This window comes from Octodon degus, unplaced genomic scaffold (assembly GCF_000260255.1).
Source record: "Octodon degus isolate 3935 unplaced genomic scaffold, OctDeg1.0 scaffold00081, whole genome shotgun sequence".
Classification (NCBI taxonomy): Eukaryota; Metazoa; Chordata; class Mammalia; order Rodentia; family Octodontidae; genus Octodon; species Octodon degus.
Window position 1 is genome coordinate 1,141,729 of NW_004524657.1, and position 26,790 is coordinate 1,168,518.

The 26,790-nt window shown below is 43.4% G+C and overlaps 1 protein-coding gene across 5 annotated transcripts in view; it reads right to left on the bottom strand.

The window, feature by feature from the left end:
• Positions 1–163: 163 nt before the first annotated feature.
• The window catches only part of Csgalnact2 (chondroitin sulfate N-acetylgalactosaminyltransferase 2), a 40,671-nt gene continuing 14,044 nt past the window's right edge, over positions 164–26,790 (bottom strand). For 2 of the 5 annotated variants that reach the window (XM_023721278.1, XM_023721277.1), the window contains exons 3-9: positions 23,977–24,899; positions 21,057–21,273; positions 19,484–19,585; positions 16,365–16,543; positions 14,312–14,406; positions 7,593–7,674; positions 1,912–2,204 (exon numbers count right to left, since the gene is read on the bottom strand). In XM_023721278.1, the coding sequence (XP_023577046.1) occupies positions 1,912–2,204; positions 7,593–7,674; positions 14,312–14,406; positions 16,365–16,543; positions 19,484–19,585; positions 21,057–21,273; positions 23,977–24,637 (1,629 nt within the window). In that variant the 5' untranslated portion in view covers positions 24,638–24,899. The other 3 variants (XM_023721276.1, XM_023721280.1, XM_023721279.1) reach the window with 3 other exon arrangements.

The following is a 26,790-nucleotide window of genomic DNA, read 5'->3' on the forward strand; positions in this document are numbered from 1 at the left end:
TATATATATATATTCAAAAACAGGCAAAATTAAACAATATATCGTGCAGAGATACATATGTAGGAAAAACATGAAGAGCAACAAGTGGAAACATCACATGAGTCAACCATTGCAGACAGGGTGAGGTACACGGGGCAGAAGGCTGCCCAGGGCCCGGCACCTGGGTACAGTGCGCTGGTGTTTGCTTTATTATTCTTTAAGAACATAATGGCATTTTATGCACATTTATGTATTTATGAGATTTTATAGTAGAAATTAATTTACCATGCTTTTAGTTTTTGGTAATAAAATACTTTATTAGTACCATTTAATGTCAAAAACAGCAATGGTTCCACTGATTAGCTTCCATCTTTAAGTTATAAGCTAGTTTAAAAAAATAGAAGGAAAAAAATCACTTGATCCTCCCACAAAGGTAAGCGGCAACTTACTTCTGCAAATAATTTAATTCTCTCATTTTAATGCCATAACTCACTGGTCTTCACAATAAATACCTGCATACAAAAGGAGACAACAGCCTCCATTACTTTGGAGAGATCTTTTGGGTAACTTAAGACCCATTCCCCCAACTTAAAGTGTGTAAGAACAATTAGTTATTGTAAAGCTGGACTTGTGTAGCACCTAGAAATTTGGAAATTGTAAGATTTCAGGTGATATGATTTACTCAGCAAGAACAGTAAATCATATTGTAACAGCAGTAATCTTTCTCCTGTGAACTTTGGGGGGTTGCTATACAAATATCGAAGGTTACAAAGCTTATGCGCATCCTTCATCTTTTCTCCCAATCTCAGACTACAGAAATTGTGCCCCTGGTGAAAGGGCCATGTGTGATAAATATAGGACAGTCCTCTCTGAATATCACTCTTCCTCATCTTGTTCCATTGATGTGACACTTAAATTAAAACATGCTGTTTGCAATCGCTGTACTTCTCTAAAGCCACCAGCCGTTCTCTTTCTGCAGAGACTGCTATCTTTTTTCTTACATCAGACTGATCTTATAGCTCACTTGTTTTCCTCCCTTAGCAAAATGCTCTTTCCACTATGTATTAGAGTAATGCAAATATAGATAGCAAATATTAACATATTAGAAGATGAAAGATAATATAAATGAATCCATGCTAAATGAGGAAAGGCAAAGCAGAAACCAAGCCCGCTGTGCGTGTACACTCTGCACCTGGCCGGGAAGGACCAAGTGTCTGGCTCACAGAAGCTTCTGTCTGGGCCACTGCTGTAGGCTGCAGGGCACTGTAGCAAATGCTCTGTTAAAAATGCTTCTGTATACTTCTTTCACTCTAAGCAGCTGACAGCACCTGTGACTACTAATGCACAGCATGGTGATACACCTCACATTCTGTTCAGTTTTGTACTTTCACCATTTGCTTAGGATCAGACCTCTAGGAGCTAAGCAACAGTAGGTTATGGGGCTTTCTTTCTACCTTCTGTCGACTGAGTGGGATTTCAGATGCAGCATTTCATCATCCACTGCTGCTTCGTGCTGCCAAACAAAGCTCTCATTTAAAAAAGGCAGCAGGCTGACTGATGCGCTGGTGGGTGGGCAGAGGAGCAGGAAGCTGCCATCCTACAGGCCAGCCCCTGCCCCGCCCCCACCCAGTGTGCACTGGTGCCACACAATCCTGCCATGAGCAACACAGGCCTCAGGCACACATGAACCCCAAGCTACTTCTGAGGCAAACACTAATTTCCTTTGTTGACTGTTCCACAGTGCAGTACATCACAAAGCAGGCTTTGCACTGAAACTCATTTTGTTTTTCTTCTTGTAACTCGGTAAACTGCAAAACCATCAGAAGAACATAAGAAACATGTCTTCTCCAGGAGAGGCAGGGCATCTGAAGGACAGTTAAGGCTAAGCAAATACTGCTGGCTGTGGTGAGGCTGGGTGCAGCACGCTGAGTGCTACCCGGCGGCCTCACTGTTTGTCCGGTAGGCCTGCTTGTGAAGGTGCATCTCAATCTCCTCCCGGAAGACCATCATGCCTAGGTGGGAGTGCGAGGCCTCACTCATGGCCTTAGACTGGATGCACATGCGGTACTGCTCTGGAGTTAGCTCATCTGCACAGTGCTTCTCGTGCCAGAGGTGGAAAAGACCAGGAACTGGGGTGCGGACCACAATGAGGTCGCTGTGCAAGTACTTCCGGTACAGGTGGACATCTTCTCCACCCCAGCCTTTCACTTCCATGTCAAACCCACCTGCAGGATCAAAGCACACAGTGTCACTGGCTGCCTGGCCACAGGGGCACGAGCCTGCGTCGGACCGACTCAAGGGCTCTACTTCAGTGCGACGGCTTGGGCCTGTGCAGAGCACTGCACAGTGCCCACTGCTTGTGGAAATCAGCTGGCAGTGGCCTCAGCCTTGGGAGCTGAGAGCGTGAGAAAGAGGTGAGCCATCTGAGAGCATGGTGTAAACCTGAGTCCTGCAGGAAGCCAGTAAGGGAAAAGGAAATATATATCACCTACACTGTTACCACAATCAGGGTTCATATTCATTCACTTAGTGTTGTTTTTTTTTTTGAGACAGGATCTCACTGTGTAGCTCGGGCTGGGCTTTAACTCCTTGCGTAGTAGCAATCCTCCTGCCCCAGCCTCCTAAGTCTTAGGATTATAGGCATACATCACCACAGCTAGTCTTTATTCTTTTATCCTTTGAGAAACAAGTTTTCCTGGGCTGCAGAAAACTTCCCAGGAGGGAAAACAGAAGAGAAGGCCAAGGGTGGGGGGACAGAAATTTGGAAAGGGGTAAATCGATGATTTAAAGTCACAGGAATGAGTGAAATTATTTGTATTTCTTGACTGAAGGAGCAGTTCCTTTTCCTATCTGGAGAGATTAGTAAAGCACACTATGGGTATGACTGGGTGGTCATGGAGGTGTGACCTTAGGGTTTCTATCTGGGCCCTGGCCCCTTCCTCTCTGGCACTGCTTCCTTGCTCTGATTGTGAACTTAGCAGCTTTGTTCCACTGTGATGTTTCTGCCTTAGACCCAGCCATCCATGGACTGAACCCCCTGAAACTATGAGTCAACATAAATCTCTCTTTTAAGCTGTGGATGGCAGGTATTTTATATCCTAATGGGAAAGTCGGCTATTATTGAGAGGAACCAGAAAGGGCTAAGTTCTATCTCAAGCAGTATCAGTCCCTTCCTCATGAGTTAGTTACACCATTAGTACAGAGGATTTACTCTAGACATGCATGCAGAGAATACTGGGGGCCCTACTGCTCCTCCCTAATACCTACTCATACCACACAGATGACATTTTGCTTTATGAGAAGTGTACTACTGTTGTTCTCAGTTCCTAGCAGAAGCTCGGAGATTTTTTGCCCAAGGTAAGGAGTCCTTAAGAATACACAGCCAATGCTTCTTTCAAAGGAACTGACTGTGTTGAAACAGAGTATAAGGAAGATCAAGCTTCAAGAGGGTGTTTTTGAAAACAACAGAGAGTGTGATCATAAGCAATTAAGAGGAGGATGGTAACTCCACGAAGACAAAAAGCTAAACCACATGCTAGCCAGGTTACCAGAGAGTACCATAGACAGAGGCAACTAAGAAGATCCCTTCTGGGCTCTAAACTGAACTCAAAGATTGCCTACAAACTAATTTTAAAAAGTCTAAAATAATTAATTCACATCACAGAACCATTTATGTCCTGAGCACTATCAAAAACAGGCCAGCAGCTAGTGGACCTGACAGTTGAGAGTGATACCCACAGAGGCATGGGAAGAGACCAAAGAGCCCTGCCAAGTGCAGCGTACTAGCAAGAGAGTGCATTTGCTCTGAGGGTGCAGCAGAGGCTTGGCACTAGTAGGGGTGATGGAGAGGGAGAAAGAATTCACCTGATAGTTTAGCCACATCAGTGTGGGAAGAAGGAAAGACAAAGATAAGCCTCGGAAGCACAGGGAGTCAGTATCCAGAATCGCACATGTTACCAAAAACAGAGTTTTTCAAACAGAAACTGCACAGCATACAACAAACAGGAAGGTGTGGTCATACACCAGAGAAAAAGCAGGTGATGAAGCCTGTGGTGATAGGGCCAGCTGTTCTTTTCAACAGACAAAGATTCCAAAAGCAATTATTACAACAATATTCACAGAATCAAAATAACTCATACTTAAAGAGTATCACACTGTAAGACAATAATGTGTTATCAAATAAAGACTATCAAAGCCACAGATATCACACACACATCTATTACTTCATATGTGGAACTGAATGGAAATTCTGTAGTTACAAAGTATAATAAAGGAAATGAAAGACTCCTTAGATCAACTCAATAGTAAATCTGAACTAACAAAGGAAAAAGAAAACTTGAAGACAAATTTATGGAGAGTAAGTTACTCTGATGAACAGAGGAAGACAGAAAAAGACAATGAACTTGGCTTCAGGAATTCGGGATCCCCTGGCTGCACTGCCATACACATGGTGAGAGAATCAGAGGGAGAGAACAATGAGAAAGGAGCAGAAAAAAATGTACAGACATAATCACAAATAATGAAAAATATTATTGTACATATCCCAACAAACCCTAGTGACCCAATTAATAATGCACAAAGGTTAAGAACAGATATTCCACTAAACACGATATATAAATGGGCAGTAAGCACATGAAAAGATGCTCATCATTAGTCATCAGAAAGACGAGTCAAACACAATGAGATACCACCTAGCACCCACCGTGGCTGCTACAGACAAGAACACAGATAAGTGGGCCGCTGCTCATGGGAAGGAAAGGCACTGAGCTGCTGGAAAGATCAACTGAGACAGCCGCTCTGGAAACAGCAGAGCAGTCTGTCAGAGGTTAAACAGAGGAATCCCACAAGCCAGCAAGGCTCTGCCAGGTATACGGCTGAAAGAACAGAAAGCCGATTTGTATGTGAAGAGGCATACACAGGTGTTCCTAGGAGCAGTGTTCATAACAGTTGAAGGAGAAAGAACTCAAATATCTACTGTGAGAAAAACAAAGGGTTTTTTTTTTTTTTTTGGTTCCTCGAATGCCTTCAGGGCACTTTTTGGCCAGTGGGAGAGTTGTGAGGTTCGAACTCCAGCAACCTCAGGCTGACAGCTTTGTGGAAGCAGCCACTTAAAGGACTGAGCTAGGGCCAGGGCCCCAAGAAAAACAGATAAAATGTGGCACAACTACACAAGGGGAGTAAGTAGCTGACACATGCTACACCATGGACCAACCTTGGAAACATTACCCTGAGTGGAAGCAGCCAGGGACAAGGACCACAGACTCACAGCTGTGTTACAGCAACTACCGAAAGAGTAGGGAAGCCCACAGATGCGGATTAGTGGGTGCTTAACTCTGAGGACAAAGGCGGCTGCTGGAACTAGGCATGGGGTTCTTTCTAGGTGATGACACGCTAAATTTGGTGATAACTATACAACTCAGGGAATGGGTGCAATTTAGGTTGATAAGTTTTATGACATATGAATTATATGTCAATAACATTGTAATATAAAAAATAAGGAATCCCAAGTACTTAAGATATTGTTAAAAATGTTTAAAAATTTATTTTTGAAATATTTATTAAGCAAAATCAGGGCAAATGGCATTAGTTTAATTTAGTAAGCTTTTATCATTATTTCCTGGTTTTCCATTATTCATGTATTATAATGATGCATAGACTATGTGGAGAGATTTCCAAAACAAATAGCTAATTATTATTAGTAGTATTTTTTATGTATTTAGTACAGGGTCTACAGGGCCTCACTACGTAGGTCGGGCTCATAGTGATTCTCCTGCTTTCAGCCTCCCAAGCACTGGGATTATAGGCATGAGCCACCACGCCCCGTCTCAGTTGCTGTCTCAGTGTATCCCAGGGGTGGGACCGGCACAGCATGCTGGGGATTGAACCTCAGCCACTGCACTCTGCCTAAGCAGGTGCTTTAGTCCAAACAGCTAATTATGAAATTAAAATCACATGGATATAACTGGACATATTCTATGACTTCTACGCTTTTGTAAGGGATAACACATATTAAATAATAAATCAATCAATCAAGAGACATGTAATGATTTCAGCCTGATTCCCTGACCTGGTCTCTGGCACTTTATTTCTGTGGGGAAGACTGACGTTAGGGTGGAGATAAAGGCCAGCTCAGACTCCTCCTCACAGCTTTGGGCTCGGGGTGGACAGCTAAGCCAGTGACTCCAAAGCCTAAACTCCCCCTTCAATCAAGTTAGAAGAGCAGCTCCTGCCTCTGTCTTTAATACAGAGATTTTAAATAACAGTCTAATAGACAATTAAAAATGGGTTCATCTCTAAAAACTGAAAGTCTAAAGACTAGATAATCCATGATAACTTGCAGCTCTAGCAACCTAGCAGCACAACAGTAAAATTATGAGACCCTTGTTTGAGACAGATCCATGTAGTCTGGGCTGCCCTTGAACTCACTATGTGGCCCAACCTGGCCTTATGACCCTCCTGCTTCTGCCACTTTCCCCAAGGCCTGGAATGACAGGCACGCACCACCATACCTGGCCAGGAAGTTTTTCTTTCTTTTTAAAAAAACTTCATTCATTCATTCATTCATTCATTCATTCATTCATTCATTCATTCGGTATAGGATCTTGCTACACAGCTTGGAATTGTAATGATCTTCCTGTCTCAGCCTCCCCAGTGCTGGGATTACAAGTGTGTGCTACTACGCTAGGTTCCAGGGCCAGCATGGCATGTAGCAACTGGGGATAAAACCTAGGTCCTTGCATTTGCCAGGCAGGTGCTTAGACCACTGAGGTATCTCCCTAGTCCAAGAGTTTTTGTTTTCCTTTTATTACCTTTTTTGTTTTTTTGAAATAGGGTTTTACTATATAGTTCAGGATTGAATTCATGGTGATCCTCCTGCCTTAGTCTCCTGAATGCTGGGATTACAAATGCATGCAATCCCATTATACACAGTAAGGGAGATATTTGTAAGAGTACTCTAACAACAAATATGGTAAAATATTAAGTAAGTGTTTCTAAAAACTACTAGTGCTTTTTTTTTTTTTTTGTGCTTTGATTTTGAGGGAACAATTTTCATATTGTATCTTGATGACAATTTTTTTTTTTTTAGCGAAACTGGGGATTGAACTCAGATCCTTGCATTTGCCAGTCAAGTACTTATCCTACTGAGCCATCTCCCCAGCCCCAATGACATAATTTTTGCTAGTAAAATAACATTAATTATAACTCATTTTGCCTTTTCTTTCTTTCTTTCTTTCTTTCTTTCTTTCTTTTTTTTTTTTTTTTGTATTTTAGTACAGGGTCTACAGGGTCTCACTACATAGATCAGACTTGTAGTGATCTGCCTGTGTTCAGCCTCCCAAGAGCTGGGATTACAGGCGTGCACCACCATGTTCACTATCGTCATCTCAGCGTGCCCCAGGGGCAGGGCTGGCACTAACCCCGGCTGCTGCATCTGCTTAAGCAGGAGCTTTAATCCGCTGAGTTATTTGGCTGGCCCCATTTGCCTTTTATTGCTGTAGACATAACTGGAAACACTTAATAGGAAATCTCAAACTCTGATGCCTTTTATAAAAATGCCATGAAGCCTAGAATAAATACATAACATTCCATCCTTAAACTTGAGGCATACTTACCAATAGTGAGGAAATCTGACTGATACTGACAAGTCATTCCAAAGCCAAAATCTCGCCAAAAACCAGAATCCTTTTTATGAACCTTAGGGTTAAAAGGAAAATAAATTCAATTAAATCCCTTAAGAATTAAAAGGTGTTTTTTTTTTTTTTTGGAACCAGAGATTGAACTCAGGTCCTTGCACTTGCTAAGCAAGCGTTTATTCCACTGAGCCATCTCCCCGGCCCCTGAAAGGGTTTTTTTTTTGTTGTTGTTATTTTTGATGCTGGGGTTAAACCCAGAACCTTTTCGCTAAACTATATCCTCAATTGCTTTGTTATTATTTATTTTGAGACAGGGTCTTGCTAACTCACTAAATTACCTAGGTGCACTTGAAGTTGTCATCTTTCTGCCTCAGCCTCACAGAGTGCTGGGATTACAGGTGTGCAATACTAGATCTGATTTAGAAAATTTAATACATATTGAAACAAGTTACTTCCAAAAGGATACATTTTTCTGTCATTTGTTTGACTGATAAAAATTTACCATTAGCTGGGTGTAGTAGTATATGTTAAATAATTCCTGTACTTTGAAAGGCTGAGTCAGGAGGACCCAAATTTGAGCTCTGCCTGGGCAATTTTGCAAGATTCTGTTTCAAAACAAAAAAAGGCTGAGTATGTAGCTCAGTGCAGCAGATCTGGGGTCAACCCTTAGTACTGTAAAGGAAAGCAAAAACTAACATCTGCTTAAATTATTAAATCCTGACAGAACAAAAATACAGTAATCTGTATGGGCAAAAGATTGTCACTAGCCAGTGAACTCAGGCCCGGTGTGCTCACATGGTGAGATTATCCTTGATCAAGTAGTCTGCGCATGGTCAGATGCTCTGGAGGATAAGAGCCATCAACTCAACACAGATTTAGCTGGCTACCCAGCAAGCAAACATGGACTATTCAGGTTGTGCCAAGGAATACATAGAGTATGGGGACACTCAAGTGACCAAGAGCCAGGTTACCTGCTTGCTGTGAGAGATGGCCCAAGAACTGGCATGAGACAAATTCAGGCTGTGCACATTTGTTGCTAACGGTTTGCGGCTTTCACAACACAGTGAGCTGAGCAGTTACCACAGGGCTGTGGCCCCAAAGCCTGCAATACCTCTGGTGGGCTCTTTACAGAGTGTCATTTGTTTGACTGATAAAAATTTACCATTAGCTGGGTGTAGCAGTATATGTTAAATAATTCCTGTACTTTGAAAGGCTGAGTCAGGAGGACCCAAATTTGAGCTCTGCCTGGGCAATTTTGCAAGATTCTGTTCCAAAACAAAAAAAGGCTGAGTATGTAGCTCAGTGCAGCAGATCTGGGGTCAACCCTTAGTACTGTAAAGGAAAGCAAAAACAAGGCTCAGACCTGCCTGTGCTTCTCCACCACAAGGGGAGCCCGCTTTGTGCCGTCCCCCAGCCATCCTGGGAGTCCAGAAGCAGTTCTGCCCAGAGCCATGTCTCCAGCCATCACTTGGCGGGCTCCTTCCTGTCCCTAACATCCCTTCTCAGGAAATCCTGACTCCCCCCCCAACCCCCGCAATTGGCCTTTAAAACTCAGCCTGCTTTAATGATCTGCATGCCATTTACTATCTCATCTTCTATTCTGCTTCTAGCACAACAAAGATCTGGTGCACCACTATCCACAGGGTTCTGGGTTTGGGGTGAACAGTGCTGGGTGAGGAGAGAAGCCAGGCGCACCGGTACCATGCACAAGAGCAGGCCCTGGGGCATGCTGTCTACCTGTGCTGCCAGGGGTGCACATGGACCCCCACGCAGCCCAGCTGTGCCATCACCTGTGCAGAGCATTCTGTGGGCTCACAGGCAGGCAGAGCAGGGCAGTGCCGGGCACACAACTCACTAGCCATTGTGATCATTAACATGTTGCCCAGAGCACGCACCACTTCCACTGCCCTCATCTGCAGTGCTGCAGTCACAGCTCAGCTCCTCGCCTCTCCCTTCACAGTATTTGCTGCAGCCCTGTAATTTATTCTCATTTCACTGCTGCAGGCCTGCTTGCGCCCCATGCTGCCAGCATCTGTGCCTGGTGCCCTGTGTGGGGGACCCTGGCATGGAAGTCCTGGGCTAGAAGATGAGCCTGCCTCTCACCAGCCTCAATCACATGGCTGGGACTTTGGTTTTTATTTTTGTGTGACGCTGGGGATAGAAAGGCTTTGAAGGGCCAGGGAGATGGCTCAGTAGAATAAGTGCTTGCCTGGCGAGTGCAAGGGCCTGAGTTCAATCCCCGGTTCTGAAGAAAAAAAAAAAAAAGGCTTTGAGTTTTAAAAGCATTAATTTCACAGTGGGGGCGGAGGAAGGATTATATAACTTTTGATTTATTCCTAGTAAGGATGACCATTTCAATGTTTATTCTGAATTATGTGTACTTTTAAAAATATCCATGTGTTACTTCTTTTCCAAGTTTAAAAGAAAGTAGAGCCAGTTTCTGTCTTAAGTGAGGGGCCCAAAGCCGAGTGAAACTGAGCAGCACGTGAGGGCACTGGCGGTAGGGGAGGCTCCGCACTCGCCTCACGAGTCAGCACCTGCGCCCTTTCGCCTCCACTCCCCCATCAGACAAGAGTGCTGGTCTGCATCTGTGGGCCTTTCTTCCATTTGGTTCTCTTCTTTGGTTGTCTGGTTTTCCAATGAGGTTTAATATATAAACTTTCTATTTTATAGTAACTTTAGATGTCCAGGAAAATGACAACACAGCAAGCAGTTCTCCTATACACCCCACTCAGTTTTAGCTGTTCTTAACATCACCTAAAGCCGCCTGCACTGCTGTGGTATGTCTGTGAGAACCAAGGAACCATGGCTGACACATTGCTACTGGCTGAGCTCCAGACTCTGGATTCTGCCAGTTTGCCCTTTTGGATCTTTTCTGTTCAGGATCCAGGGAGGGACCACACTGTGTTCAGCTGTCTGTCTCCTCTCGGATACTTGTTTCTCTGATGACTGAATGTGAGGAAGGGTGGCTAGGCACTGGGTTGTATGGGCAGCACCTCTTGAGCACACAGAGACCACCATTTTCTGACTGCTGGGCCATAACGCCTTGCTTGTCACCTTATGCCAGGGACACACACATTGACATTCTCATCTCACCAATTGGGTAAGGAGCATTTGCTGGGTTTTCAAAAGCTTATTTTCTGATTTCTTTCATACATGCAGATTAAGGCTGGGGATTGGGCTCAGCGGTAGAATGCTTGCCTAGCAAGCTGGAAGCCCTGGGTTTGGTACTTGGCACCAAAAGAACAAAAAATAAACCTCTCCCCCCCAAAACCCCAAACAATTCAACCTATGTGCAGATTAAGAAACTGACCTCATTAAGCTTGATAGCCCAAATCGTTTGATAATAACAATAAGCTTTTCTTCTGGATGGTTAACAACCTAAGTTTGCAGACCAAAATTAAAAAAAAAGAAGGATACAAGGAAAGCCAACATTTTGGCCCTAGCCTTCTAAGGTCAATTAAGACTCAGGACATATGAGAACTTGTACTGTAACGTCATGTACCTCGGTAGTGTCCCAAATTTTCTGATCAAGAAGATTATGGGGCCAAAGAGGAAAGTGATCGATGATGTTGAGTGTGCCTAAGGAGAGTCACATGGGGAGAAGACACTCTCTCAGGCTTTCACAGAGAGCACACTGGCCAAGCAATGGCCGTGACTGATCCATATGGCTGCACTGACAAAGGTTCTACAATCTGAGGTACAGGATCTCAGGATAAATCCTGAGGGCATTTCACTGACCTTCTCAGACCAAAAAGCTACAACTCTTGTTGCATAGGCCCTGCTTTACCTTGGTCTTAACCATCCAGTAGAAAAGTATGAAGACGAAATATAGGAAATAAAGCCATGCTGTTAAGTTGAGCTGTGGGGGACTCAGGTCAATAATTTCTGACATTGCCAGTTAAACAGAAGACCCAATGCTATTATGGGCTACTGGACTCTTTCAGAATATTTTGCTGAGTTTACACACCTATAATATTCAATAACGGAACTTAGAAAAAATGGGGTATACCTATGAATGTCCATTTTGTATTTGTGAATTCAAAGTGGTTGGGATAGATATATAGTTACGTTCTCTTAATGAATAGAATGATTTGTTCTAATGGTGTTTGTAAACAGGATCACAAGTCCACATCTTGTACAGCAATTAACCACTAAGAAGAATATATGCAGTGTATTATTTGTTGAAACTGTACTTCCGATTTGATTTGAAACTGTCTCATTGCTATCTGTTTATCAATAAAACTTTGAAAAAAAAAAAAAAAAAAGAAACTGACCTCAGAAAGTGAGCATGGGATGCTGGTGACCACAGAGGGAGGGGTTGGGGAGCAGGGGGCGGGAGAGGCTGACGGGAGGTAGTTACAGTGAGACAGGAAGAAGAGGCTCTGGGTGCTACACTTGGGGTGGCTACATACAGCATGGATGTACCATGTGTTCAGAGCTAGAAGACAGGATTTGGACTGTTTCACCACAAGGAAAGGTAACTGTTTGAGGAACTGGGTATGTTTACCCTGATTTGAATATTTCACAATGTGTATGTGTAAACGTGATGCTCCATTACGTACATACAATTCTTTTAGTTAACAAATACATGTAAAAGAAGTTCATTTCTCTTTCTACGCTACTCTCTGGAAGGGACTTCTCTCGCTCCACTTTTGGGAGTGGCTGCTTCCTGGACTTCTGTAAACAGGACTCATCTCTTTCTCATCTAATCCAGCAGTCCCTCTACTATTTATTCACCCTTTCATTTCTACCGGTAGGACTCAAGGGTATTTATTTTATGCTGTGGGTTATAATCCAGGCCCAGGACATTTATTTGCTGTTCAGGCTGTCCCAGCATGTTGGCTCTTGTGCCCCTTTGACAGACCCTGTCCTTTGTTATGTGACATTTTCTTACTTTAGGGTGCTATGAAACATGCTGAGGTCCTCGTGGGCACTGCCTGCTCCAATCCTACTCTGGCTGCCTTCCGAGGAGCACTGGCCTCTTCTGTTGTGGAACAGTACTAGAAACCTGGCTACGGGAACTGGTGCTTGCTGCTCCTGGGACGTCCTCGCTGCTGGGAGACCTGAGTCAAACACACCTGGATATACCACACATGTGCCCCACTCACGTACCCTTTCGTTCCTAAATCCCCAAGGGCTACTCATTTATCAGATGTCTCATCAACAACGACTTAGAATTTGATCAAGTATCCTACTGTGTTCCTGCTGTTGATCACTATTTTCTAGTCTTATTCAATGTCCCTTTCTCATTCTGTTGAACTAGAAAGAAAAAGTTTCTAAGAAAATTGAACGCTTGAATGTTCAAAAAGTCAGTTTTGCCTTCAAAACGAAGTGGGCCAGTGAGATAGCTTAGCGGACTAGGCCTGTTTATGCAAGCAGATCCCCTGCACCACATGCTGCACCAGCCCTGAGCCAGCCACCAAGTCCGGGTGTGGTGGGGCATGCCTATACAGGGTCTAGAGGTTCTCACTACACAGGACAGTCTTGTAGTGATCCTTTTGTTTCCAGCCTCCCCAGTGCTGGGATTATAGGTGCATGCCACCACGCCCAGTCTCAATCAACTTCTCAGCGCAAAAACCTGGTCCCAGTGTCTGCCCAAGCAGATACTTTAATCTGCTGAGCTATCTAGCTGGCCCTAAGATAAATTTATTTTAAGTTATTTTCTACTTGTATTCATATTTTCATGTGTTAATTTTTCTGTTCACTAACATTTCATGATACTGGTTTCCTAAAATAAATGGTTAGTCTTCACTAGCTACCACTTATTATTGAAATCCTTGCTGAAAGACCCATAGCTAAGAGCCATGACTACAGGACCTACCTCATGTGAGAACAACATTGGCAGGGGTTGCAAAGGGCTATCTGGGCTGTTTGGGGAGGTCTGCGCTTTCCTCAGCCTGGCCTTGTTGCCATCCTACAGACTTCTCAGAACCTATGTCTGCTGACAGCTCCTCTCATTTTCCAGTACTAATGTGCCTATTTCTTTTCTTCTCTGTCTCCCTCTGACTCTCCTGGCAATGTTGGGGGTTAAGCTCAGGTCTTCACACTGAACTAATCCCTAGCCCTTTCGGTATTTTTTATTCTGAGAGTCTTATCTTGTCATTAAGTTTCCCAGGCAGGGCTTGAACTTGCAATCTTACTTCCTTAGCCTCCAAGACTGCTGAATTACAAGTACGTGCCACCACACTCATTCCTATTTCTCTGTAATCATTTATTTTATAGCTTTGAGGTGGGAGAGGAGTTTGCCAATCTGGTCCTCCTCATATCTGCATTCCTACAGAACACTACCCTACAGATGAAGCAAAGGGATACATGTGTGTTAGGATGATGCTGACGGATGTTGGCATGTTAGTGGAGTTGTTTATTTTCAGTGCTGGGAGTGAAACCCAGAGCATCACATGTGCTAGGAAATCATTCCATCCCGGCCCAGTGGTGGAATTTTTAAAAATTAAAATTTCAGTGTTACTACAGTAAGCCAGCAGAGATGACTGCAATTTCTACCTAGTGGAACAAGACATTTTCTTTGTGGTCTATATTGCTCCTTATCACTTAATTCTGACAGCATTTTACCGCGGGTCAGAGGTGTGAAAGAGAATGGAAACAATGTGTTCTGTCATGGAAACTCCTGTCTGCTCCTTGTACAACACGCAGAAGGTTCTCTAGAGCCTTTCATACCAACAGTGTCAAAGTCTCACCAGCTGCTGCTCCACGGCGGGTGGGGCGTCCTGGTTGGCATAAACGATGGCAGGGTTGTAAAGGCTGAACACCACGGGGTAAAACACCTTTCTACCTGTAAATTAGAACATTTTATATCACCTAAAGAGGTATAAAGTGAAGAGCATCTTTATTACTATATAGACTTTAGTGAAGCCTTAAAATCATACAGTATCATTATTCAAGCTATACAACATCATGTTGACTGGATGAACATGATGATGATGTTTTTAATAGGTAGGCAATGAAACTGCAACTCTAAAAACCAAAACCAAACCAGACTAGGGGAACTTCATGTGTCCAGCCCCTTTGACTCCAGGGAGATACACAGATGTAGTCTCTCCAGAGCTTTTTATTACTCATTAGGTCATCTAGCCAGCAGTATGAGATATAGCTTAATCTCTGACCATCACCAAGAAACTTTCAAACTTCTGTTAAACCCATGCTTCTATGAGAACGTTTAATATAGCAAACATAGAATACTGTACAATAAACCAAGATCTGGGAGGACTGGGAAGACAGGGATCCTGTCATAGCTTTTGTAGAGGACCTTGTCATCAGTGTTGAAATTGAGAGCCTGCAGGGCCTTGAGGCTGATGGCACCTGGCCACTTGCCATGCATGAGAGGCCCTTGGCAGGCCTGGCAGCTGGAAGTGCCAGCTGCTCAGAGCCTGTGAGGGACACGCAGCCTTCTTACACCAGAGCCCAACGGACACCAGGCCACTTCCTTAAAACCCACTTAGGGTCAGGAAGATGCAACTTCCCAGAAGCAAAGGTATTTCTGGATATAAAAATGTCTTTTACATTGGGCAAGTATGTCTCCTTCAATGTGCATTTTAAAGTTCATGTCTGGAATAACAAAAACAAACCAGACCCACATTTACTCATCAGGCTCTCAGAAAACTCTGGACAGCTTTCCCTAGCCAAGGCCATTAGTCTTTGGATGCTATGAAAAATTCCATGGGAAAAACATGGACTATGAGACTCTTTCATTTAAAAATTACTTGTTTTTGTTTGTTGGTTGATTTGTTTTTTTGCGAAAGGCTGGCCTATGCAGTTCAGGCTGGCCTTGAACTCACTTTCTACTCCAGGTTGGTCTTGAACTAGCAGTGATCCTGCTGCCTCAGCCTCCTAAGGGTTGGGATTATAGGCATACATCACCACACCAGGCCTAAAAATTACTGTATTTTTAATTGACAATAATTGTATATATTTATGCATCCAATGTGATATTCTGATATATACAATTTTGTGTGACGATTAAATCATGCTAATTAACATAGCCCTCACTTCACAACTCACATACTTATTTTTTTATGGTAAGGGCATTTCATTCACTTATTTATGTCTTTTTGAGACAGGGTCTTGCTATGTGGTTCAGACTGGCCTTGAGCTAACTCTGTAACCCAGTCTGGTGTTGAACTTGCCATGATCCTCCTGCCTCAGCCTCCCAAGTGCTGGGATGACAGGCTTGTGCTACCACGCCCGGCTGGTAAGGGGATTTCAAATTGACTTAGTCATTTTCAAGCACACAGTACACTATTACCATCTATAGTCTCCATGTTGTAGAATGTTCCTGAATCACCCCAATAGGTGTGGTCTGGAGGCCACACACTGTCTGAATGGTTGTCACGTGTGCTTGTCAGTGTGTGCCAGCACATGTGTGCTTGAGGCCACCCCAGACTGAGTTCCTCAGACCCGCATGTTTCCACACCACCTGGGTGGCTCATTTTCTGTCCAGAGTTGCTTCCCTCTTTTCAAGTTTCTTGACCTCTACTCCTTTGCATTTCTTTACTTGGCCTCACATGTAGCAACTTGAATTTGGCTCCATGAGAATGAAGGATATAAACTCAGAGGATCAAATGTTCAACTGACTCAGTTTTCCAGTTAAACAGTGCCTAATACCACTTACAAAAGAATATCCCAGGGTTTAATTAAAACTCCCTTTCCCTCGGATTAACTTGATTCAAAACATGGGACATGCCACACTGTTCTCAAGACTATACTCAGCTCATCTACTCATGGTTTACGCACCTGGCTCAGCATTTAACCGGCAGCTGTTAAGGAATTCGGCTGAGAAATATATATCAACATCACAGAAAAACATCAAGACCTCTCCCTTGTCCCAAGCTTGGGCACCCACATTTAGTCCTCGTCCTCGATTAAATTCTTCATTCAATGAGACCAAGGTGTAATTGTGAAAATTAGACTCACTATGAGGAAAGCACATACAACAAATGATGAGTCCCACTTAGTTACAAAGCTCTTCCTTCAACAGAACTTACAAACATGGTTTACACTCCAGATATTTCATGATGTTGGTTCTCATTCATGTGGGGAAAGGCAAATGCCAGCTTCTCTGGCACAAGGCCCCAGGGTGGGAGGTTCAGAGTGCCCACAGGACAGGGGCAGACATTCTGGTAGTGGGAGGCTTAGTAGGTGCTAAGTGGCCATTGCTCACGGAGCCCTCAAATACCTAAGCAGGAGATGACGACACACCATGCATGGAGAAGCCACCATGTGTCTGGGAATTGGTCACACACGCCAAAGACACACGTGCACTCTTTCTCACCCCCCCCTCTGCACACGCTCTGGCTGCAGGCTCCTCCTTGATGCCACATGGGCATGGCTGTTCTCCTCAGCACCCCCAAACATGCTTGTTTACACATCCCCCTCCACAACAGCAGGCTTCCATCTTGCCCACTACTATGGCACATGTCCATCCAAAGTTGGAGTTCAATGCATTTCTGCTGAGTGAACGAGTGAGCGGCAGTTCTGCAGAGAGATGGCTATGTCTAGAGCCATCAAAGAAGATACCAGAAGTGGAATGTGAGTTACGCTTGTGTTGAAATCCTGCATTCAGTGTTGAATGTAAAGGTCATTCCAAGTAATTACTCTTAAAAGCAGAGAAAATAGAAAGCGTCTTAGAGGAAGCATTTAGGGGTCAGCCCAGTCGGATGGTAACAAAGGACCCTACAACAGTCTGGATGAAGCCTAAGATGGGAATTGAAGGAGTCAGACTGACGAGCACCTTCTGTACAAGGCCATGGAATGCAGGCCCCAAGGCCAGGGTGGTCGGTGGTATTTTATGCTAGGAAAGTGGTTCTCACAGGCAGGCTTCCAGTCTCACAATGTCAGCTCCTCCTGGGAACATGTGGCTTTCTGCCTGGGGTGGAGGGTAGACTGAGTCCTCTCTGCCTTCCCACCAGGCCGCAAAGCCACTGTACCAGGAGGTAGCGGGACCCAACAAGAACGTGGAGAAAGCCGTTCTTCCCAGGGCACAGTGTGTGCCATGGAGACAGAAGCATGATCACACTGTTTTGGGGGCCTGGGACTCCTTTCCCCACCTTACAGCATGAAAAGAATCTCTCCTTTCTTTGGGGGAAACTGCCCCTTACCCTCCCATTGCCCAGCACCACCTGGAGGCCCTGGGCCCAGAACACCCTTACTCCATCCACCCCACCACAGTAATTTCCTGAGTGGGGATCAGGCTCAAGTGAGGCCAATCATACCCCCACCCCACCTGGCCACAGTGATTGGCTAAAGAGTGGGAAAATGTCCTTCCCTGGGATTTTCTCAACTGGAGCTCAACTGGAGGGAGAAAGCGCTTTCCTCTCTGATGGCAAAGCTGAGAAGTGTGAGCACAGAGCCGCCAACAGCCACATCCCTCAGCATGTGGAAGAAGCCAATCTGCAACAGGAGAAGGAAGTCAACATGCACAGAACAGCAAGGTAATGGTGAGAGAACTCTGATGGTATCCGCATCTCTGGTCCCAGCCCTGAGACCCCAGAGCTGTTCTGAGCTTCTCCGAGTTTGCCTGTAACAGTCCTTTCAGTTCTGAGAGGTATCCCAGATGCAATTCTGCTCCACCCTCAAGCAGCTCAAGGTAAGTTTCCACCACCTGCCACAGAAGTATCCTGACAGCAAGGATGACTGCAGAAGTACCACAGGGCAAGCACCTGATACTTAGCAATAAGGAGGGAAGAGAGGAAGGAAAGACATGGAGGGAGAGGTAGTTGGTTAGGGGAAGGGACAAATGCAAGTAGGAAGTAACTCTTCAGACACACACAGATGAGTAAGACTCAGCTCTTGGGTATTAGGCTGAGAGGCCTGTGAGAACGGTCTGACTCTGAGCTGAAAGAGGGACACCAAGGGCAGGTGTGGAAGGGGAAGAGGCTGAGGGTGCTGATGTATGTCAGCACTGTGAGGGTCCCAAAGGCCATGCAGGTGCCCCAGCTGGGGCCTGGCAGCCTCCAATCACCCGGACCCCTACGAAGTATACCTGGGACACAGAAGGTGGGCTTGGGGTTACTGAGAGGCTGGAGACAAGTGGTGGCCCAGTCTGGCACTCAGCGATGGCCACTAGAAGGGCAAGGCGAAGGAGCATGGGAAGGATGTAGCGCTTCTATGGCTAGGGCAAACAAGCCATGTGCATGCTGCTATTACCTCACACTTAAGATACCTGCACTTTTCAATATAACATTTAAAAAGCAAGTACTAGTTAGGGCATCATGTAAAAAAGCAATCCAAGGTTAACAGAGAAAAGACCAAATTTGCCAAGTGGGCTGTATCTTTGGGCCCTCAATCTAGAGAAAAAGGTTGAGATGCCAAAGCGAGAAAAATGATACATTTAGAGAATGAAAATTCATCCCTTCAAACCTCTCAGTACCTACTATGTACCAGGTACCCAACAGGCTGCTGAGTGACCCAACTGCTGCCCCAGGAGGTCTGACTGTGAGAGGACAGCACTGTGACAGCAACTGCGGCACCCTGCAGAATCAGAGGCTCTAGTTACACGGGTACCTGGGCGTCGTCTAGGGTGAGAAGAAGCAGAGCAAGCAAATGGAAGAAAGGAGACAAGGAAGAGCCAGCTCAGGAGATTAGGACAGCAAAGCGCGGGGCTTGGATCTAGAAAGGGAGAGAAGCAAGTATCTAAAGGGGGGTGGCTCCCAATGACAGCATCCTGACCAGCACTGGGGCCTGCTGGGCAGCTAGCAGAGGACAGCTGTGCAGGGCTGCTGTGAGATGAGGAGCTCCACGCCACCACCCCACGCGCGGCGGCTGTCCAGGAGCACGAACACGCTAGATGCCTGAGATCATCATTCTTCCAATGTCACCTATCAAGGACTTCATTATGGACATGACTCACCAACCTTGTGACAGATTCTAGGATAGATTTGACTTCAGACAGTCCTTCTTTACCAAAGTACACCACTGTGAGATGGATCCTCTTGTCCTGATGAATACAAACTTCCCTAGCAGAATTGAAAAACAAAGTTTAAGAAAACACTGAGCAATCAGGTGAAGCTATAACAAAACAGTAAGCTCTAACGAAAACAATAAGCAACTTGCTGCTGACAGAGGGAAGTCGCAGGACGCATCAGAGGCATAATGGGGGCAGCGCTGCCCAATATCAGATATATCACAGCACATCCTGAATCTACACCAGCTGTGGCCTCGGGGGCTGCCGGAGCCATCCCACATTACAGCTCGACTGCAGCATGTTTTTGAATTGCTTTGGGACTGGTTTCAGAGTCAAATTATAAACTATTCAAGGGAGTAAGTTCAATTAGTTCAAAGCCAAATAAATAAATGTTCAAGTTTTGGATCAAGAATTATTTTTCCTCAAACTGGCTAATTCCCAAAATCATAGAATATCATCAAGGAATACATATTTGCCATGACTGAAAATGTTTACTATAAGCCAGATGTGGTGGTACAAACCTTGGGAGACTGAGGCAGGAAGATTGCTATAGTCTGAAGCTAGCCTGGGCTACACAGTGAGTCCAGGCCAGCCTGAACTACAGTGAGACCCTGTCTCAAAAAAAAAAAAAAAAAAAAAAAAAATTTACTGTAGGGATAATACAGTCCCTTCTGAAGGCAATTCCAAGGAAAACAATGCTTTAGGGAATCACCTCTCAAGAGAGCTATTTCCAACAGATAAAATCCATTCATAAGTACAACTCCTAGATATTTTGCCACAGAATAGCATTAGCTGCCTTTTCAATGTAAGAATAAAGGTTAGGATCACAAAGCAATGAAAGTAGCATATTTAAAGCTGCTAAAACATGGAAATGTTAACTTTAAAAAGCAATTTTTCCTCAAATTGTTATGCTAATAGTGTACTATTCCCCTATTCCAATAGTGTAGTTGTTAACATTTCAGCATTCTAAAGTGCCAAAATTTAATGACCAAAGAAAAGGAATAGAAATACTCTACTTCACAAAATGGAAAAACCTCACATTTTAGCTCAATATTTATATTTTTAAATTTAAAATATAAATTTAATTTTAATTTACTTCAACCTTAGATTCTTCTTCAGTTTTTCTTGGAAGACAAAAATGATTTTGATTTGGATATAGTTTACAGGTGTATACATCTATCAAAAGTCCTGAAAATGTAAGTTACTGTCCTTAAAACATCCTTAAAATAGATTTTATTGAATGTAAGTTAGGCATTAATAAAATACTTTTTACAAATGCAAGCTTGACATAAAATGAATTCACATACAATTGTCAGTCATTGAATTCACTTGCTAATAGTTCCCACTCTTAATTTATAATCATATTGTTAAGGCACTATATGCTCTTCAAGGAAAAAGATAATTTAAAAAATAAAACCTATAAGATTATTTTATAATCCCACTTTGGGAAGATAAATCAGAAAAAGCTGCATAAAATGTGATTTTCTAGAAAAACTAAGGCAGGCCTTCGGCCCGACAGCTACCTGAAGCTCTGCATGAACTGTATGAACGCTTCTGTTCTTTGGGCAAGAGGCACAATGATGTTGATGATGGCTCTGCTGATGTCAACCACATCACTCTTCACCTTCATGAGAGGCCCAAAAGGGCGGAAGAGAGTCACGTGTCTGTACTCCATCAGATCTGCTTTCTTGAAAAAGAGCTCGTACTGTGTGCCTTTATCTCTCTCAGTGCGGTAGTAACCTAAAGTAAAAAGTTTAGAACAGAGTCATATTTGTGTCAGTTTACAAACTCAACAGGAATACAGACTTTACTTAAAGATCAACATATGGAGCCAAACCTGTAGTTTCTACCTGTGAAAACAGTCCCACAGGGTAATCAGCACAACCATTCCTTTAAAAGTAGCGATTAAAAATAGGCTTACTGCTCTGCTATATTATTCAACTCATAAAATATGTTCCCAAGAATACAGTGGTGCCTCAGTTCATGAACTTAATTCATTCCATGATTCTGGAAAAGTTGGCCACATTTGGGTTCATACAGAAAAAATGGCAGCAGTTTTGTCTGCCACCTGAGGCAGAGTTTGCAAACAAAAATAAATTTTGCCACACTCTTCTGTTTCCAAACCAGAGTGCTCACAAACAAGAGTTCATGACCACAGCTACCACTGTAATTGTCCCTTTTTACATATGACTTTCTTAAGGCTGAGGAGACAGCTCCGCGGTCTACGCGCCTGTCTGGTAAGCGCCAGGACCCAGGTTTGATCCCAGGTACTGTGTTGACCTTGCACTGAGATGGCGAATGAAACTGGGCATGGTGGTGCACACCGTAATCCCAGCTCAGGGGAGGCTGAAACAGGAGGATCACTACGAGTTCCAGCAGCGTAGTGAGACCCTGTACCAAATAAATAAATAAAAATAAAAGATTAAAAAAAAATCTGTTCAACATACATATGACTTTCTTCATACCAAAGTCTATTAGCACAGTAACCATATGAAAAATACACTATTTCTAGCAATATTAAATTTGAGTCCAAGAGTCACAACCTCTATTGCTTGTTTTCACTCACAAAAATAAATCAGAGCTTCATGGCAGCCACCGAAAACCTCTAAGATGAAAGGGTCAGCACTGACAGACTGCTCTGAGTGACACAGGAAAAGGAAACAGTAAAAAGACACTGTGGTGTACAGGTATTACGCATATGTGTGTGTATACATATTTTTTCACTGAGTGAAGTCAAAGGAAACTAGTACAAATTTTAACACAGTGAGCGGAGATAAATATGGAAAAATATGGAAGGGGAGTGTGTTTTTGATACTTTTTTTCTTTCATTTTTGGTTTTTTTTTGAGACAAGAGTCTCACTGTATAGTTCAGGGTGGCCTCAAACTTGTAGCAATCCTCTTGCTCCAAAGTGCTGGGATTGCAAGCAAGCGCTACCACACTCAAGCTGGACAGCCTGAGTTGTAAGAGTGATAGGAAACGATTATAGACTTCAGATGTGTGAGCCACTCAGTCAATATCTGGGAATAAATAAAATGGTGGAGGGACAGATGTGCCCCAGCCTTGAGGCCTACTGCCCAGCACAGAGACAAATCAGGAAGTGTGCAGACCATACACCACAACCAGTCTGAAGGGTGCAGGGTAGTGGTGACAGAGCAGAGGAAGCACTGCCATCTAAACTTGGGGCTTGGCAGCTTCCTGAAGAAGTGCCATCTGTGCTACAGCCTGGCAAGGGCAGGCCGTGCTCAGGGGTTGCCAGCAATGACTCTAGGGGATGTGGGGCAAGGGGGATGGACAGAGGAGGCAAAGAGAGTCACGATCAGGTTCCATGCAGAAAACCCTGAGAGTATGAAGCCAAGCAAAGCTAAGCACAGGCTGCAGAACATGAAACAGGTGCGGCTTCCTTCTCCCAAGCAAAACTGTGAGGACATCACACATGTTCTTAACTCACTTCCTCTGCAGCTTTCAATTCTGCCACAAGCTATGGAGTGAGAAGACAAAAGGCTGAGTCTGCAGACAAGTCATTAGTGCTTTTAGGGAAATAACCCATGACAAATGGGAAGAAATAACATTAAGCAGAGTCCATAGGGAGAAGACAGTTGGGAGGTGCCGGCCCAGCAGGACGCCCTGCCTGCCAGCTCTGAAGGTAACATGGGCCCGTGCAGTGCAAGAAGAGCCAGGATGACTTGGAGTGAAAAAGCAAAGCAAAATACAAGGAAAAATTATATGTATAGGCTGTTTATAGACCCAGAGGATTTTAAAGAAAGATTTATATCCAACATGGTTTTAACCCTTTAATTAAATGTCTAGTGGGAGATGTTATAATGGAGATGTGTAGAGATTTAGAATTATTTACGTTTAAATCAATCAACAAATATCTTAAATTTATGGTAGTGTTCCTTGACCTTTGAATTAGGTCCCATCTTAAAAATGCCATGCCTTTTCTGCAATCTGTATAGAAAAATTTGCCATCCTTTGCCTTTCCAAAAACTCAAAACCTAAAATCATGCATGTCCCTTTGATGTTCTGGCCCATGCTTCTCCCTTGTCCAAAACAGAAAACAACTGCAAGTCTATAAATGAGTTTTTCTCTCTCCTTATCAAATGATTTTCAAATCTTCAGCCTTAGTTCAGACATTTTTAAGAACATGAAAAGGAGCATCAAGATGAAGTAAGATAGGAATGCAAATCCTATTCAAATAAGCACACACCCAGCACACCTTGGTGGTTGGGATTCTCGTAGAGACATGGACCGTTCTTTTCTGGCCCTTATTCTATATTTTTATTATGATTTCATTATCACCATTTAAAAAATAGACTTAGAATTTTTGATGGAATGAAAGGGGAAAAACTGTTATAATACTCTGGTAATGATTGACAGGTAAGAATAAATACTGGCATACGGTCCTACTATGTAACCATTTATCAATATATTTTTTGTATTACCTTCTATGAAGTCATTTTCGTTAAATATCAGTTTCTCTCCAAGGGGACCCTCCTCATCTTCCTGTTCATCCTCTTCCTCAGGATTATTAAGGACTTCCAATCCAGCTTCAATAACTTCTACCAATTCATCTCGTTTGTCTTTCCTAACCGGCTTTTCTTCAGGATGACGGGTGAGACCCATTTCCAACTGAAAAACTTTCATTAAGGTAAAGCTCTCAAAGGGAATGACACCGTACTCACTGGGCAGCTTGGCTCCTACGCTGACTTCGGCCTTGTCGATCTGGGAGTGAAGGAACTCTAACAGGTCACCAGGGGCTTGCTCGCCGTTGCTGTGGTAGCCTATGCCATTAGCCCCCATGTTCCTTCTCTCCTGCAGTGACCTCATCTTCTCACTCATTTCTTGTAATTCTTGCTTTAATTGGGCAATCTGGCGCTTCAGACTGGCTGCCCTGGTTTGATAATGTTCCTCTTGCTCCTGTAAGAGGGCTTGATAATACTCTTTACCGTAACTTTCCCCGACAACCCCGGGAAGAGATGCATTTCCATCGGTCTGGGGGGCACATTCCAGAAGATAGAGAAACAGCACCAAGCTGCAGAGCAGAGCCAGACCCAGCAGCAGCCAGTGGGCACGGGTGGGAAGAGCGGCGCCTCTTCTAGACATTCTCAGCAAGGAGCATTTGCCTATGCAGACAAGCTCTTCGCTTGTTCATACCTTCAGCAAAAAGCTATCAAGATTTAGAAACAAAATCAGGATTTCCATAAAAAGAACCAAAATTAATTTTGCTGCAGCTAAAAATCTCTTTCTTCAATAGTCACGACTACTTGCAGAAATGAGAAATTAAGCACACACTTCCTGTATCGTTACCATGATCTCCAGAATGTGGCAATCTGGCCTCGAATCCGTGGTGGGAGTGGAGACTTTTCTGCAAGAAACAGATCAGGATCAATCAGAATTTAGCTTCCTTAAGTACATCACACTGCTGGCAGCTTCAACAAGCATAGCAAGGTGACTACTAAAGGGAGCGTACCATGAGAGGTGCTAATGTCACTGGGATAATCAGGTAATACTGATACAGATCATTATGAAAAAAACTTATGAAATACCAAAGTGTTAGGTATAACAGTTTTAACTAGTATATCTAGACCCCTATAACCTCCTGAATCAAAGAAATATTAAAATTATATCCAATAGAAATATAACTACTAACACAATATTTCAATTTAACACCATTAGGATCTGAACTATATATTGTTTCTATTATAGTACTAAATAGCCTTTTCATGATAGTTTCTTAACTTATTCAATTTAAATACTCAACCTCAATAATTTCTATTGCTCAACTTCACTGATCTAGGAGCCTTAAATTAAGTGTTGTGTGGGTGTGTGGGCACTTTCAAAATGTCACAGACATCTGGAAAACACATTAAGAAAACATTTTTATATCCAGAGTCCTCTGGTAAATGGTTTGAACATTAGGTCACACAATTCTTTCCACTGTATTACCCAGCAACAAATTTCCTTCAAGTTTGGAAAGGTTTAGAGAGTATAAAGAAGAAACACAAGTATTTTAGTCATGTTTATCTGTTGAGAAAAAATTTTCAAAAATTTATAAAATGGTATGCTACCTTTCATGGTACAATCAGCTGTGTGAGCTCCCTGACTACAGTAGGATTCTTAACTCTAAAATCAGACAGGTCAACTTGGGAGAGGGAGGGAGGGAGGGAGGGAGGGAGGGAAGCTTTCCCTCTGACAGAGTGCAGGGCTCTGGGCTAGATGGCAGGGTTCACTGGACCTCCAGCACACGAGATCCCTGGGGAGCATCAGAACTAGCGTCTCCCCAGGGATCAGGATCCTGGATGCCTACTGTGGAAAACGCTACAGTCTGTTTTCTATAGCGGAGATCTCAAGAACTGTAGGACAGACTGAAACTTCCTATGGCCAACAGAACATAAATAATGAACCTAACTCCCCTTAGCCATTTAGATCCTTGAAAAAGTTAATTCAGGGGCCGGGGAGATGGCTCAGTGGAATAAGTGCTTCCCTGGCAAGCGCAAGGGCCTGAATTTAATCCCTGGTTCTGCAAAAAAAAAAAAAAAAAAGTTAATTCATTACAACTCTTTTACTGTAACAGCATTTTTCTTACTGATAGCAAATATTATTATTTGTGTGTGTGTGTGTGGAACCAGGGATTGAACTCAGACCCTTGCCCTTACCAGGGAAGCGCTTATTCCACTGAGCCATCTCCCCAGCCTGCAAATCTTATGTAAGAGATGTGGAAAAAACTGACAAAACTTTTAAGAAATACTATCTAATTTATAAATAAAGATACAAATCTAATATTATTTCTAGAAGTTTACCATGCTTCAACCACAATCATATGCTACAGCACATGGAAGTATTTGAGGGGGCCTGTCCATTAGCTCAGTTAAGTGACTGCTTAAGCAAAGCAATCAGGATGTTGTGGTTCAATCCCCAGATCCTCAAGCCTTACCAGACCTGCCCTGAAGGCATCCTGAGCCAGCCAGAACAAAACAAAACAAAACAAAACAATTCTTCTTAGGAAGTACTTGAATATCATTACTGAGAAGATAATCTTAGAGGCAACACTATGAATTATTTATTTATTTAAAACAAGGTCTTTTTTGGACTTATGTGCAAACACGAGAAGCATAGAATTCTTTATCCTATTTTTAAAAATAAAATCTAATTTTTAAATGTTTTTTTATCATATTCTGTAGGGACTTAAAGTTCAACATATCAATACTTGATGAAAAATACCTGTTCCTTATTATGCCTAAGATGTTTGAAATGCA